Here is a 16,501-nt window from a genome sequence, read left to right on the forward strand (position 1 = left end):
AGCCGACTAGAGCATACAGGTCACAGTGGTGTGTGGTATACGGTGATGTGGTAACAAAACGGATGGCACTGTGATAGACTGCATCCAGTTTGCTGAGTAGAGTATTGGAAGCTATTTTGTAAATGACATCGTCGAGGATCGGTAGGATAGTCAGTTTTACTAGGGTACGTTTGGCGGCGTGAGTGGAGGTTTTGTTTGCGAAATGGAAAGCCGATTCTAGATTTGATTTTGCATTGGAGATGTTTAATATGAGTCTGGAAGGAGAGTTTACAGTCTAGCCAGACACCTAGGTATTTACAGTGCCTTGCGAAAGTATTCGGCCCCCTTGAACTTTGCGACCTTATGCCACATTTCAGGCTTCAAACATAAAGATATAAAACTATTTATTTTTTGAAGAATCAACAAGTGGGACACAATCATGAAGTGGAACGACATTTATTGGATATTTCAAACTTTTAACAAATCAAAAACTGAAAAATTGGGCGTGCAAAATTATTCAGCCCCTTTACTTTCAGTGCAGCAAACTCTCCAGAAGTTCAGTGAGGATCTCTGAATGATCCAATGTTGACCTAAATGACTAATGATGATAAATACAATCCACCTGTGTGTAATCAAGTCTCCGTATAAATGCACCTGCACTGTGATAGTCTCAGAGGTCCATTAAAAGCGCAGAGAGCATCATGAAGAACAAGGAACACACCAGGCAGGTCCGAGATACTGTTGTGAAGAAGTGTAAAGCCGGATTTGGATACAAAAAGATTTCCCAAGCTTTAAACATCCCAAGGAGCACTGTGCAAGCGATAATATTGAAATGGAAGGAGTATCAGACCACTGCAAATCTACCAAGACCTGGCCGTCCCTCTAAACTTTCAGCTCATACAAGGAGAAGACTGATCAGAGATGCAGCCAAGAGGCCCATGATCACTCTGGATGAACTGCAGAGATCTACAGCTGAGGTGGGAGACTCTGTCCATAGGACAACAATCAGTTGTATATTGCACAAATCTGGCCTTTATGGAAGAGTGGCAAGAAGAAAGCCATTTCTTAAAGATATCCATAAAAAAGTGTTGTTTAAAGTTTGCCACAAGCCACCTGGGAGACACACCAAACATGTGGAAGAAGGTGCTCTGGTCAGATGAAACCAAAATTGAACTTTTTGGCAACAATGCAAAACGTTATGTTTGGTGTAAAAGCAACACAGCTTATCACCCTGAACACACCATCCCCACTGTCAAACATGGTGGTGGCAGCATCATGGTTTGGGCCTGCTTTTCTTCAGCAGGGACAGGGAAGATGGTTCAAATTGATGGGAAGATGGATGGAGCCAAATACAGGACCATTCTGGAAGAAAACCTGATGGAGTCTGCAAAAGACCTGAGACTGGGACGGAGATTTGTCTTCCAACAAGACAATGATCCAAAACATAAAGCAAAATCTACAATGGAATGGTTCAAAAATAAACATATCCAGGTGTTAGAATGGCCAAGTCAAAGTCCAGACCTGAATCCAATCGAGAATCTGTGGAAAGAACTGAAAACTGCTGTTCACAAATGCTCTCCATCCAACCTCACTGAGCTTGAGCTGTTTTGCAAGGAGGAATGGGAAAAAATGTCAGTCTCTCGATGTGCAAAACTGATAGAGACATACCCCAAGCGACTTACAGCTGTAATTGCAGCAAAAGGTGGCACTACAAAGTATTAATTTAAGGGGGCTGAATAATTTTGCACGCCCAATTTTTCAGTTTTTGGTTTGTTAAAAAAGTTTGAAATATCCAATAAATGTCGTTCCACTTCATGATTGTGTCCCACTTGTTGTTGATTCTTCACAAAAAACAGTTTTATATCTTTATGTTTGAAGCCTGAAATGTGGCAAAAGGTCGCAAAGTTCAAGGGGGCCGAATACTTTCGCAAGGCACTGTATAGTCCACATATTCTAGGTCAGGACCGTCCAGGGTGGTGATGCTGGTCGTGCGGGCAGCAAACGGTTGAAAAGCATGCATTTGGTTTTACTGGCGTTTAAGAGCAGTTGAAGGCCACGGAAGGAGTGTTGTGTGGCATTGAAGCTCATTTGGAGTTAAGTTAGCACAGTGTCCAAGGAAGGGCCAGAAGTATACAGAATGGTGTTGTCTGCGTAGAGGTGGATCAGGGAATCACCCGCAGCAAGAGCGACATCATTGATATATACAGAGAAAAGAGTCGGCCTGAGAATTGAATCCTGTGGTACCCCCATAGGGGGGAGGTCAGGACAACAGGCCCTCCGATTTGACACACTGAACTCTGTCTGCAAAGTAGTTGATAAACAAGACGAGGCAGTCTTTAGAAGAACCAAGGCTATTGAGTCTGCCGATAAGAATACGGTGATTGACAGAGTTGAAAGCCTTGGCCAGGTTGATGAAGACGGCTGCACAGTACTGTCTTTTATCGATGGCGGTTATGATATCGTTTAGTACCTTGAGCGTGGCTGAGGTGCACCCGTGACCAGCTCGGAAACTGGATTGCGCAGCGGAGAAGGTACGGTGGGATTCGATGGTCAGTGATCTGTTTATTAACTTGGCTTTCGAAGACTTTAGAGATGCAGGGCAGGATAGATATAGGTCTATAGTAGTTTGGGTCTAGAATGCCACCCACTTTGAAGAGGGGGATAACCGCGGCAGCTTTCCAATCTTTAGGGATCTCGGACGAATCGAAAGAGGTTGAACAAGCTGGTAATAGGGGTTGCAACAATGGCGGCGGATAGTTTTAGAAAGAGAGGGTCCAGATTGTCTAGCCCTGCTGATTTGTACGGGTCGAGGTTTTGCAGCTCTTTCGGAACATCTGCTATCTGGATTTGGGTGAAGGAGAAGCTGGGGAGGCTCGGGCGAGTAGCTGCGGTGGGGGCGGAGCTGTTGGGCGGGGGTTGGAGTTTCCAGGAGGAAGGCATGGCCAGCTGGAGAGAAATGCTTATTGAAATTTTAGATTATCGTGGATTAATCGGTGGTGACCGTGTTACCTAGCCTCAGTGCAGTGGGCAGCTGGGAGGAGGTGCTCTTGTTCTCCATGAACTTTACAGTGTCCCAAAACTGTTTGGAGTTAGAGCTACAGAATGCAAATTTCTGCTTGAAAATACTAGCCTTTGCTTTCAGGTCTGGAGTGAACCAAGGGCTATATCTGTTCTTAGTTCTCAATTTTTTGAAAGGAGCATGCTTATCTAAGATGGTGAGGATATTACTTTTAAAGAACGACCAGGCATCCTCGACTGACGGGATGAGGTCAATATCCTTCCAGGATACCTGGGCTAGGTCGATTAGAAAGGCCTGCTCGCATAAGTGTTTTAGCGAGTGTTTGACAGTGATGAGGGGTGGTCGTTTGACCGCAGACCCATAGCGGATACAGGCAATGAGGCAGTGATCGCTGAGATCCTGATGGAAAACAGCAGAGGTGTATTTGGAGGGCAAGTTGGTCAGGATAATGTCAATGAGGGTGCCCATGTTTACGGATTTAGGGTTGTACCTGATGGGTTCCTTAATGATTTGTGTGAGATTGAGGGCATCTAGCTTAGATTGTAGGACTGCCGGCGTGTTAAGCATATCCCGGTTTAGGTCACCTAACAGAACAAACTCTGAAGCTAGATGGGGGGCAATCAATTCACATATGGTGTCCAAGGCACAGCTGGGAGCAGAGGGGGGTCGATAACAGGCGGCAACAGTGAGAGACTTATTTCTGGAAAGATTAATTTTTAAAATTAGAAGTTCGAACTGTTTGGGTATAGACCTGGAAAGTATGACAGAACTTTGCAGGCTATCTCTGCAGTAGATTGCAACTCATCCCCCTTTGGCAGTTCTATCTTGACGGAAAATGTTGTAGTTGGGTATGGAAATCTCTGAATTTTTGGTGGCCTTCCTAAACCAGGATTCAGACACGGCAAGGACATCAGGGTTGGCAGAGTGTGCTAAAGCAGTGAGGAAAACATACTTAGGGAGGAGGCTTCTGATGTTAACATGCATGAAACCAAGGCTTTTTCGATCACAGAAATCAACAAATGGGGGTGCCTGGGGACACGCAGGGCCTGGGTTTACCTAAAGGCTATCAAAATCTGGTCGTCTAGAGCGTTGGGGACAAAGAATAAAAATATCAGATTTCTGGGCGTGGTAGAATAGATTCAGGGCATAATGTGCAGACAGGGGTATACATGTACGACAGCATGTTCTAGGTACCGCCAATATCCAACAACTTCGCACAGCCATTGAAGAGGTCACCAGATACTGTTTTTATGATCTACACCCCTATCTTAATTAGGCCCTAATCTATGGAATACAGATACCTTATTTCAATTGACTAATTTAGTCAAATCTGTCACAAATTGCATTTATTTTGGTTCAGATTATTTTCCATGTGGCTAGAATTGCAGCTAATGCTTTGTAAAAGGGGATAGTTACCGTTGAAGTTCCCTGAGCCAGGAATGACTGCAGCTCGTTGCACGCTCATTGCATCATTAAAAGAAGCAGTAATAAGGCCTCTCTTGAAAAAGCCAAACCTTGACCCAGAAAATATAACAAACTATCGGCCTATATTGAATCTTCCATTCCTCTCAACGTTTTTATAAAAAGTGGTTGCGCAGCAACTCACTGCCTTCCTGAAGACAAACAATGTATATGAAATGCTTCAGTCTGGTTTTAGACCCCATCATAGCACTGAGACTGCACTTGTCATGGTGGTAAATGACCTTTTACTGGCATCAGACCGAGGCTCTGCATCTGTCCTCATGCTTCTAGACCTTAGTGCTGCTTTTGATACCATTGATCACCACATTCTTATGGAGAGATTGGAAACCCAAATTGGTCTACACGGACAAGTTCTGGCCTGGTTTAGATCTTATCTGTCAGAAAGATATCCATTTGTCTCTGTGAATGGTTTGTCCTCTGACAAATCAACTGTAAATTTCGGTGTTACTCAAGGTTCCGTTTTAGGACAACTGTTGTTTTCACTATATACAGTGGGGCAAAAAAGTATTTAGTCAGCCACCAATTGTGCAAGTTCTCCCACTTAAAAAGATGAGAGAGGCCTGTAATTTTCATCACAGGTACACTTCAACTATGACAGACAAAATGAGAAATAAAAATCCAGAAAACCACATTGTAGGATTTTTAATGAATTTATTTGCACATTATGGTGGAAAATAAGTATTTGGTCAATAACAAAAGTTTATCTCAATACTTTGTTATGTACCCTTTGTTGGCAATGACAGAGGTTAAACATTTTCTGTAAGTCTTCACAAGGTTTTCACACACTGTTGCTGGTATTTTGGCCCATTCCTCCATGCAGATCTCCTTTAGAGCAGTGATGTTTTGGGGCTGTTGCTGGGAAACACGGACTTTTAACTCCCTCCAAAGATTTTCTATGGGGTTGAGATCTGGAGACTGGCTAGGCCAATCCAGGACCTTGAAATGCTTCTTACGAAGCCACCCCTTCATTGCCCGGGCGGTGTGTTTGGGATCATTGTCATGCTGAAAGACCCAGCCACGTTTCATCTTTAATGCCCTTGCTGATGGTAGGCTTTGTTACTTTGGTCCCAGCTCTCTGCAGGTCATTCACTGGGTCTCCCCGTGTGGTTCTGGGATTTTTGCTCACCGTTCTTGTGATCATTTTGACCACACGGGGTGAAATCTTTCGTGGAGCCCCAGATCGAGGGAGATTATCAGTGGTCTTTTATGTCTTCCATTTCCTAATAATTGCTCGCACAGTTGATTTCTTCAAACCAAGCTGCTTACCTATTGCAGATTCAGTCTTCCCAGCCTGGTGCAGGTCTACAATTTTGTTTCTGGTGTCCTTTGACAGCTCTTTGGTCTTGGCCATAGTGGAGTTTGGAGTGTGACTGTTTGAGGTTGTGGACAGGTGTCTTTTATACTGATAACAAGTTCAAACAGGTGCCATTAATACAGGTAACAAGTGGAGGACAGAAGAGCCTCTTAAAGATGAAGTTACAGGTCTGTGAGAGCCAGAAGTCTTGCTTATTTGTAGGTGACCAAATACTTATATTCCACCATAATTTGCAAATAAATTCATTAAAAATCCTACAATGTGATTTTCTGGATTTTTTTTCTCTCATTTTGTCTGTCATAGTTGAAGTGTACCTATGTTGAAAATTACAGGCCTCTCTCATCTTTTTAAGTGGGAGAACTTGCACAATTGGTGGCTGACTAAATACTTTTTTGCCCCACTGTATTTTACCTCTTGGGGATGTCATTCGAAAACATAATGTTAACTTTCACTGCTATGCGGATGACACACAGCTGTACATTTCAATGAAACATGGTGAAGCCCCAAAATTGCCCTCGCTAGAAGCCTGTGTTTCAGACATAAGGAAGTGGATGGCTGCAAACTTTCTACTTTTAAACTCGGAAAAAACAGAGATGCTTGTTCTAGGTCCCAAGAAACAAAGAGATCTTCTGTTGAATCTGACAATTAATCTTAATGGTTGTACAGTCGTCTCAAATAAAACTGTGAAGGACCTCGGCGTTACTCTGGACCCTGATCTCTCTTTTGACGAACATATCAAGACTGTTTCAAGGACAGCTTTTTCCATCTACGTAACATTGCAAAAATCAGAAACTTTCTGTCCAAAATGAATCCATGCTTTTGTTACTTCTAGGTTAGACTACTGCAATGCTCTACTTTCCGGCTACCCGGATAAAGCACTAAGCAAACTTCAGTTAGTGCTAAATACGGCTGCTAGAATCCTGACTAGAACCCAAAAAGTGGATCATATTACTCCAGTGCTAGCCTCCCTACACTGGCTTCCTGTTAAGGCAAGGGTTGATTTCAAGGTTTTACTGCTAACCGACAAAGCATTACATGGGCTTGCTCCTACCTATCTTTCTGATTTGGTCCTGCCGTACATACCTACACGTACGCTACGGTCACAAAACGCAGGCCTCCTAATTGTCCCTAGAATTTCTAAGCAAACAGCTGGAGGCAGGGCTTTCTCCTATAGAGCTCCATTTTCATGGAATGGTCTGCCTACCCATGTCAGAGACGCAGACTCGGTCTCAACCTTTCAGTCTTTACTGAAGACTCATCTCTTCAGTGGGTCATATTACTGAGTGTCGTCTGGCCCAGGAGTGTGAAGGTGAACGGAAAGGCTCTGGAGCAACGAACTGCCCTTGCTGTCTCTGCCTGGCCGGTTCCACTCTCTCCACTGGGATTCTCTGCCTCTAACTCTATTACAGGGGCTGAGTCACTGGCTTACTGGTGCTCTTTCCTGCCGTCCCTAGGAAGGGTGCGTCACTTGAGTGGGTTGAGTCACTGATGTGATCTTCCTGTATGGGTTGCCCCCCCACCTTGGGTTGTGCCATGGCAGAGATCTTTGTGGGCTATACTCGGCCTTGTCTCAGGGTGGTAAGTTGGTGGTTGAAGATATCCCTCTAGTGGTGTGGGGGTTGTGCATTGGCAAAGTGGGTGGGGTTATATCCTTCCTGTTTGGCCCTGTCCGGCGGTATCATTGGATGGGGCCACAGTGTCTCCTGACCCCTCCTGTCTCAGCCTCCAGTATTTATGCTGCAGTAGTTTATGTGTCGGGGGGCTAGGGTCCGTTTGTTATATCTGGAGTACTTCCTCCCGTCTTATCCGGTGTCCTGTGTGAATTTAAGTATGCTCTCTCTAATTCTTTCTCTCAGAGGATGCCTCAGGACTACCTGGCATGATGACTCCTTGCTGTCCCCAGTCCACCTGGTCGTGCTGCTGCTCCAGTTTCAACTGTTCTGCCTGCGGCTATGGAATCCTGACCTGTTCCACCGGACGTGCTACCCGTCCCAGACCTATTATTTGACCATGCTGGTCATTTATGAACATTTGAACATCTTGGCCATGTTCTGTTATCTCCACCCGGCACAGCCAGAAGAGGACTGGCCACCCCTCATAGCCTGGTTCCTCTCTAGGTTTCTTCCTAGGTTTTGGCCTTTTTTGGGAGTTTTTCCTAGCCACCGTGCTTCTACACCTGCATTGCTTGGGGTTTTAGGCTGGGTTTCTGTACAGCACTTTGAGATATCAGCTGATGTACGAAGGGCTATATAAATAAATTTGATTTTATCATGTCAACTCGAATCCCTAACAATCTGTATTGTTGCTTTTCTGTAATTGGGTTGTGTACAATAGTTTACAACTGGAAATATACATTTTAAGAGCCTGCCTTCTGCATATTTGTCATACATGGTATTCATGAAACTGCAGATGCAAATTTAAGGGAAAAAAAATGTATGAATCAAATCATGGACAGTCCCTGCTTGCTTATCCTTGAGATTGTTGCCCGGTAAACGGGGTGTCATGCGGAGTAGACAATTCCCGAACACAGCTAATGGAACTTTAGTAAACTTTGAATAACTAAACAAAGTACAAGGCATGTTGTGACTACATGTAAGCAAGCTTACAAAGATCAAACCTTTGTATCTTAGTTTCAAAGTGGGAAAGGAGTTTATTTCACCCTGTGAGTTGAGTGACTAAACCAATGGTTGAGTACATGTGTTGAATCACAAGAATATGCTGAGTGACTGGTTTACAGTACAGTATCATGTGGGCCTGCAATGTTTTGTATAATAATCCAATAAAATACGTTTATAATTCATAACTGTTCAGAACTTTTATTTGTTGGACAATGAAGATTAAACCAATGTTATTGACATCCAATGCCTGGCTGTCACACGTCAGCCAACTAAAGGTGGGAATCAAATGTTGGAATAAAGGGGCGAAAAATAAAAAACTCAAGCTATCAACAACTTAAGTCACCCTCAATAGAAAAGAGTTCAGATGGGAGAGACCGAAGTTACAAAAAAATAAAATAAAAAGCTTTAAAAAAAGGCTTCACCATGAAAAATGATGCTTAGCAGTAATGTACATCAGGGTCATGTATGCATACAAAAATCATCCACGCCACATGATGCTTGTTCTGGTTCAAGTATATTCACCATCAACTTCATAATTACTTCTCATGATCTTTGATGCTCATCTTCCTGACATTTTGAAATAAAACAAAACATCCTTCAAAAAAATAAAACAAATGCAGAAAACCACATTTCATGTCCTACCAATACATATATACTGTATAAATACATACATAAATATATTTTACATACAACAGCCATAAATTTGAAAAGGGGAATATTGAGTAGGGGGGGTGGGATGGGGGTGGTAGTGTGTTTTAGCTCGGTGCTGTAAAATGGTTTGTCCTTCGATGGTCTGATCAGTCAAGATAGGTGGGCACGCTGCAGTATATACACTCAGACACACAACCCTGTCAGTTGCCCCAGTATGGGGAGCTGCCGTAGCTGGACTTGTTGACCTGGCTCTTCTGCTGGATGCTGCTAGACTGGCCTCGCTGGCTAGGACCGCCCTGCAAACGGAGATGAGGACACCGTCACAAACTGGACATGACCATCACAAGTAAGGTACCACACTGATACACAACAAAGACGTAATGGGAATATAAACCAAAGGTGGGCTATGTGATGGCTTGTGTGAGTGCAGACTTTTGTTCAAGCAGCAATATATCTGATTGACCTAAATCAGTCTTGATTGAAGACTTGACGGGTAGGTGATACTGCTTGGCTGGAACCGCACCAGCGCATTGTAGGATTGTCCACCACCATCTAACCAGTGCCGTTGTGTGGCATGTTAAAGCAAGTTTATACAGTACCTTGTACACTACAGGCAGATGAGTGTTTGAGAGGAGTGTGTGTTACCTGTCCGTCCTGAGCCAGGTGATGGTGCAGCATCTGGGAGTGGGGTTGCTGGTGGGCAGGCTGCAGGATGTGGAGGAAGGGGGCAGGAGCATAGCCCCCCGGGGCCCCTCCAGGACCCCCCAGCGCTGAGGGCAGGTTGAAGGGAGGGGGAGTCCCCGTATGGAAACCCTGCTTATCAAAGGACTGGAGAAAGACGGAAGGAGAGCAAAGTAGAGGTCAGCGATTAGGTTTCTCTGGTGGAAAACAAACATGGAGAAACAAATACCATCACTGTTAAGCCCTGACAAGGACTTGAATTTCAATTCTAATTGACAAGAGATTATTATTATTGTGTATCTTATCCTAGGAAAATAAGCCCTGGTGGACTAACTGGTATTGTAATGAACTAAACAAAATTAGAAATACAAACATGACTACATCAAAGATCTCACCTGGGTCTTGTTGTAAACACTGCCACTGATTTCTGGGATCCCGGTGTTGCCTGACGTCACAGAGATGCCGCCTAGCGCACGACAAAATATAAAATACTATAGTTGAAAAAAACCATTCAAATCACAGAATTACTTAAGCAATAAGTCCTGAGGTGTGGTAGTGCCTTCGGAAAGTATTAAGACACCTTGACCTTTTCCACATTTTGTTAAGTTACAGCCTTAGTCTAAAATTTATGAAATAGTTTCCCTCCCTCAGTCTACACACAATAACCCATAATGACAAAGCAAAAACAGGTTAAGAAATGTTTGCTGATTTATAAATTAAAACCTGAAATACCACATTTACATAAGTATTCAGACCCTTTACTCAGTACTTTGTTGAAGCACCTTTGACAGCGATTACAGCCTCGAGTCTTATTGGGTATGACGCTACAAGCGTGGCACACCTGTATTTGGGGAGTTTCTCCCATTCTTCTCTGCAGATCCTCTCAAGCTCTGTCAGATTGGATGGGAAGCATTGCTGCACAGCTATTTTCAGGACTCTCCAAAGATATTCGATCGGGTTCAAGTCCGGGCTCTGGCTGGACCACTCAAGGACATTCAGACTTGTCGCAAAGCCACTCGTGTTGTCTGGTCTGTGTGCTTAGGGTCATTTGTCCTGTTGGAAGGTGAAACAGCGTGCCAGTCTGAGGTCCTGAGCACTCTGGAGCAGGTTCATCAAGGATCTCTCTGTACTTGGTTTCATCAGACCAGATAATCTGGTTTCTTATGGTCTGAAAGTCTTTCGACAAACCCCAAGTGTGTGGTCATGTGCCTTTTACTGAGGAGTGGATTTCAAATGGCCACTCTACCATAAAAAGGCCTGATTGGTGGAGTGCAAAGATGGTTGTCATTCTGGAAGGTTCTCCCTTCTCCACAGAGGAACTCTGGAGCCCTGTCAGAGTGACCATCGGGTTCTTGGTCATCTCCCTGACCAAGGCCATTCTCCCCTGATTGCTCAGTTTGGCTGGGCGGCCAGCTCTAGGAAGAGTCTTGGTGGTTCCAAACTTCTTCCTTTAAAGAATGTGTTCTTGGGGACCGCCAATGCTGCATACATTTTTTGGTACTCTTTCCCAGATCTGTACCTCGAGACAATTGTGTCTCGAAACTCTACAGACAATTCCTTCGACTTCATGGCTAGATTTACCACAACTACAATCAAGTTGTAGAAACATCTCAAGGATGATCAATGGAAACAGGATGCACCTGAGCTCAATTTCAAGTCTCATAGCAAAGGGTCTGAATACCCCCCTTATTGCTATTATAAACTGGTTACCAACTTAATTAGAACAGTAAAAAGTAATTTGTGTCATACCCATGGTATAGTCTGATATACCAAAGCTTTCAGCCAATCAGGGCTTGAACCACCTAGTTTATAATGCCTCATAAAGCATGCCAGGACAGCTTATGACACTATACTTTCAAAATAATGTATAAAATGTTATTGAAATGACAAGTTACTGACAATATTATGTATTTATTTAACCTTCATTTAACCAGGCAAGTCAGCTGAGAACCAGTTACTATTTTCAAAAATTAAAAAGACAGAAACATGGACAACTCAAGAGACAAAATAGTTCAAGCATGGTAACAATAGGGGGACAGATGGTAGGTAAGATGACAGTGAAGTGATGGGTGATGTACCTTTACCAGCACCTGTAGCAGCAGATTTGGCCTGACTCTGGGATGAGTTGCTGTAGCCTTTGCTGTAGTCCACTCCTGCTTGGCCCTGGGTCAGGTCCTCATACCCTGAGGACACCACAACAACATACTGACATCAACTCTGTCCTTTCCTCAGAGGTCGACTAGATTGTTGGTGTTTGTGTGCGTCTCACTCGCTATCTCACTGTAACCGACCTGAGCTGAAAGTGTGCTGGCCGTAGCCGCTGGGCTGCTGCTGGAAGGGGCTTGCTGAGGGGTTACCCAGACCCACACCGTGCTGTTTGGCTGGCCCTTGTCCCTGGGGCATGAACATGGTGTGGCCGTACTGGAAGGCAGCGCCGGGCATCCCGGGATAGTAGGGCAGGCCCGTGTAGCTGTAGCCCGGCGGGAGGAAGGCCTGCTGCTGCTGGCTGCTGTGGTGGCCCTGAGGCTGGGGCTGGCCTTGAGGCTGAGGGGGTTGAGGCTGGGCCTGGGTCTGGCCTTGTTGGGGCTGCTGTTGGGCTGACAAGTTGCTGGGGGGTGCAGGGGAGGTGGAGTCACCCCTGCCAAACTTTGTGACTTCACCTGCAGAAGGGGTGGGAGGGTGGGAGACATGGAGGTGTCCGCTAAGTGTCTGTGATTGTGTCGGATGCTATTTTCAAACAAATCAAAAAATTACAGGAACTTGTTTCAATAGGCTGATTCCAATAAGTTGACCGACGAGTTTGAGAGTAGCGCTGCCAGAGTTGCTTACCTGAGTAGGGGTTATTGGCGAGGCTCCCATCTCTGCCAGAGAGTGCTGTGGGGCCAGGGAATGTGATTCCGTAATAATCCTGCAAAGAGGGCTTTACACAGAGAGACAGGATCAGAAAGGACATCCTAATGCTTGTCCTGTCTTTTCACAAACACTTTCATTGATTAGTGAAGGGTAAAGGGTTGAGACTCACCATAGGCAGTCTGGACTGCAACATGTGGAGGTCCTCATAGCCATAGATCTGCTGTGGAATACACAGGGCAAGTACAGTCAATTGGAGGAATCGTAAGTCCAGATAACAAAAGACAGATGCTTTGAAAGTAGTTTATGGGACAGGTGAGACAGTTGCACGCACGCACACTAGTGTTACTGAAACCAGATGTAGTATCACAATATTCAAATCAAATGTTATTCGTCAGATGCTTCGTAAACAACAGATGTAAACTTAGTCGGTGGTGAAAAAATTGTGATACTTGAGTAAAAGTATAGATACCTTAATAAAAAGTTACTCATGTAAAAGTTAGTCACCCAGTAAAATACTACTTGAATAAAAGTCTAAAAGTATTTGGTTTTAAATATACTTAAGTATAAAAAGAAAATCTAATTGCTAAAATACACTTAAATATACATTTTTTTTTTAATATACTTGATTTTACATTTTAGGGATAGCCAGGGGCACACTCCATCACTCAGACATAATTTACAAATGATGCATTTGTGTATAGTAAGGCAGTAGGGATGACCATGTGTTCTCTTGATACGTGTGGGAATTGGACCCTTTTCCAGTCCTGCTAAACATTCAAAATGTAACAAGTACTTTTGGGTGTCAGGGACACTTATAATACATATATAGCCAAGTATGGAGTCAAAAGTACATTATTTTCTTTAGGAATGTAGTGAAATAAAAGTAAAAGTTGTCAAAAATATAAATAATAAAGTACATATACCCCCAAAAATGACTCCCTGTCACTTCTTGGTGACAGGGGAGCAGTAATTGAGTAGCTTGGATGAATAAGGTGCCCAGAGTGAACTGCCTCCTACTCTGTCCCAGATGCTAATATATGCATATTAGTAGTAGTATTTGGATAGAAAACACTCTGAAGTTTCTAAAACTGTTTGAATGATGTCTGTGAGTATAACAGAACTCATATGGCAGGCGAAAACCTGCAAAAAAATCCAACCAGGAAGTGGGACATCTGAGGTTTGTAGTTTTTCAAAGCTTGGCCTACCTAGGGCTTCCACTAGATGTCAACCGTCTTTAGAAACTGGTTTGAGGATTCTACTATAAAGGAGGGGCTCATGAGACCTCTGAGTCAGTGGTCTGGCAGAGAGCCTCGGTTTCATGACGCGCGCTCCCGACAGTTACCTCTCGTTCCAATGCTTTTCTGAAGACAAAGGAATTCTCCGGTTGGAACATTGTTATTGTTTTATTTATATGTTAAAAACATCCTAACGATTGATTCCATACATCGTTTGACATGTTTCTAAAGGACTAACGGAACTTTTAGAGTTTTTGTCTGGATGAAGTGCCTGCGCCTCATGAAGATGGATTACTGGGCTGAACACGCTAACAACAAGTGGCCATTTGGACATAAATGGAACTGGAGCCAGTTCTGTCAAGTTGTGGGAAGTGGAGGTATGATGTTTTCATTAGAAGGCATGCTGTCGCTTGCTTTTCAAAAGTGGCACATTTGCAAGAAGACTGACTAGCTTACTTCTGCCCCCTTAAAATTCAGACAAATTACTAGACAGACACGATCCTCTCAATCCGTATATGACGTGAGACACATTTGACAGAAGTACCGAAAGTAAAAAATTATTTAGTTCCAAACTGTTTTTTTATGTTGTAGTATTGAAAAAGTACCGAAGTTGTGGTATACCGTGCAACACTAATGCACACACACACACTCACTCATTACCGGGTAGGCTGGCAGCAGGCCTCCTGGGCCCATGATGTACTGGTTGGGCAGTAGTGGGGGCCCTCCCTGGGACAGGTTAGGATGAGCTTTACCTGAATAATACAAGGATACACACTGCTTCTAGACAACTACAGTTTCACTTGTATGCTTCATGTTTCTGGCTAACTCTGTGTGTGTGTGTGTGTGTACGAATATATTTGTGAGTACCAGTTGAGGAGGAGAGCAGTGGTGCGGTCCTGGGGGCCGAGGAGAGGTTTGATTGGGCTGTGGTTCCATTGGCGCTGAGCCCCAGTGCTTGGCTGGCGTGTAGCCCGCTGGTGCCACCCATGCTACTGACCATAGTGTTCATGTGGCTCATGGTGCCCATGATGTGAGCCATGCTGCTGTTGACCTGGTGCAGAGACTGGGCCGGGGCCTGGTGCAGCGACTGAGCCTGGTGCAGCGACTGGGCCTGGTGCAGCGACTGGGCCTGGTGCAGCGACTGGGCCTGGTGCAGCGACTGGGCCTGGTGCAGCGACTGGGCCTGGGCCTGGTGCAGCGACTGGGCCTGGGCCTGGTGCAGCGACTGGGCCTGGGCCTGGTGCAGCGACTGGGCCTGGGCCTGGTGCAGCGACTGGGCCTGGGCCTGGTGCAGCGACTGGGCCTGGGCCTGGCCAGTTGAGTAGGAGCCAGACGAGGGCGCCAGAGAGCTCACACTACTGTCCACACTGGTGTACTACAAAGAGAGGGATAGAGAGAGAGTTAAGGAGGAGATTGTACTCTGCATAGACCTCTCTAAAATACATGTACGTGTGAGTGTGTGTTAAGCCATACTCACAGTGAGAGAGCTGGAGCCGTGCACTGAGGAATGACTACTGCTGCCATGACTACAAGGTAGAGAGAAGAAGACCCCTTAACTTTATCCACATTTTGTTACGTTACAGCCTTATTCTAAAACGTATTAAATGATTTACCCCACAATCTAAACACAATATTCCATAATGACGAAGCAAAAACAGGTTTTTAGAATTTCTTGCAAATTGATTAAAAATAAAAAACAGAATTCATGATTTGGAAAGGCACACGCCTGTCTATATAAAAAGTCCCACAGTTGACAGTGCATGTCAGAGCAAAAACCAAGCCATGAGGCCAAAGGAATTGTCTGTAGAGCTCCGAGACAAGATTGTATGGAGGCACAAATCTGGGGAAGGGTACCAAAAAATGTTTGCAGCATTGAAGGTCCCCAAGAACACAGTGGCCTCCATCATTCTTAAATGGAAGAAGTTTGGAACCACAAAGAATCATCCTAGAGCTGGCCGCACAGCCAAACTGAGCAATCGAGGGAGAAGAGCCTTGCTCAGGGAAATTTCTGACAGAGCTCCAGAGTTCTTCTGTGTAGATGGGAGAACCTTTCAGAAGGACAACCATCTCTGCAGCACTCCACCAATCAGGCCTTTATGGTAGAGTAGCCAGATGGATGCCAAAAGGCACCTAAAGGCCTCAGACCATGAGAAACAAAATCCTCTGGTCTGATGAAACAAAGATTGAACTCCTTGGCCTGAATGCCAAGCGTCACACCCGGAGAAAACCTGGCACCATCCATATGGTGAAGCATGGCGGTGGCAGCATCATGCTGTGGGGATGTTTTTCAGGAGCAGGGACTGGGAGACTAGTCAGGATTAAAGCAAAGATGAATGGAGCAAAGTACAGAGAGATCCTTGATGAAAACCTGTTCCAGATTGCTCAGGACCTCAGACTGGGGTGAAGGTTCATCTTCCAACAAGACAACAACCCTAAGCACACAGCCAAGACAATGCAGGAGTGGCTTCGGAACAAGTCTCTGAATGTCCTTGAGTGGCCCAGCCAGAGCCCGGACTTGAACCCGATCAAACAGAGACCTGAAAATAGCTGTGCAGCCACACTCCCCATCCAACCTGGCCAAGCTTGAGAAGAGAAGATTGAGAGAAACTCTCCAAATACAGGTGTGCCAAGCTTCTAGCGTCATATCCAAGAAGACTCAAGGCTGTAA

The 16,501-nt window shown here is 44.7% G+C and overlaps 1 protein-coding gene across 5 annotated transcripts in view; it reads right to left on the reverse strand.

Annotated features, from left to right (window-relative positions):
• Nucleotides 1–8,595: 8,595 nt before the first annotated feature.
• The window catches only part of LOC112254929 (ubiquitin-associated protein 2), a 28,655-nt gene continuing 20,749 nt past the window's right edge, over nt 8,596–16,501 (reverse strand). For 3 of the 5 annotated variants that reach the window (XM_024427907.2, XM_024427904.2, XM_024427905.2), the window contains exons 18-27: nt 15,311–15,359; nt 14,701–15,208; nt 14,494–14,585; nt 12,768–12,818; nt 12,575–12,665; nt 12,037–12,405; nt 11,824–11,928; nt 10,141–10,211; nt 9,710–9,892; nt 8,596–9,360 (exon numbers count right to left, since the gene is read on the reverse strand). In XM_024427907.2, coding sequence (XP_024283675.2) covers nt 9,265–9,360; nt 9,710–9,892; nt 10,141–10,211; nt 11,824–11,928; nt 12,037–12,405; nt 12,575–12,665; nt 12,768–12,818; nt 14,494–14,585; nt 14,701–15,208; nt 15,311–15,359 — 1,615 coding nt within the window. In that variant the 3' untranslated portion in view covers nt 8,596–9,264. The remainder of the gene's footprint in view (nt 9,361–9,709; nt 9,893–10,140; nt 10,212–11,823; nt 11,929–12,036; nt 12,406–12,574; nt 12,666–12,767; nt 12,819–14,493; nt 14,586–14,700; nt 15,209–15,310; nt 15,360–16,501) is intronic. The other 2 variants (XM_024427908.2, XM_024427906.2) reach the window with 2 other exon arrangements.

Source organism: Oncorhynchus tshawytscha, linkage group LG07 (genome assembly GCF_018296145.1).
Source record: "Oncorhynchus tshawytscha isolate Ot180627B linkage group LG07, Otsh_v2.0, whole genome shotgun sequence".
Lineage (NCBI taxonomy): Eukaryota > Metazoa > Chordata > Actinopteri > Salmoniformes > Salmonidae > Oncorhynchus > Oncorhynchus tshawytscha.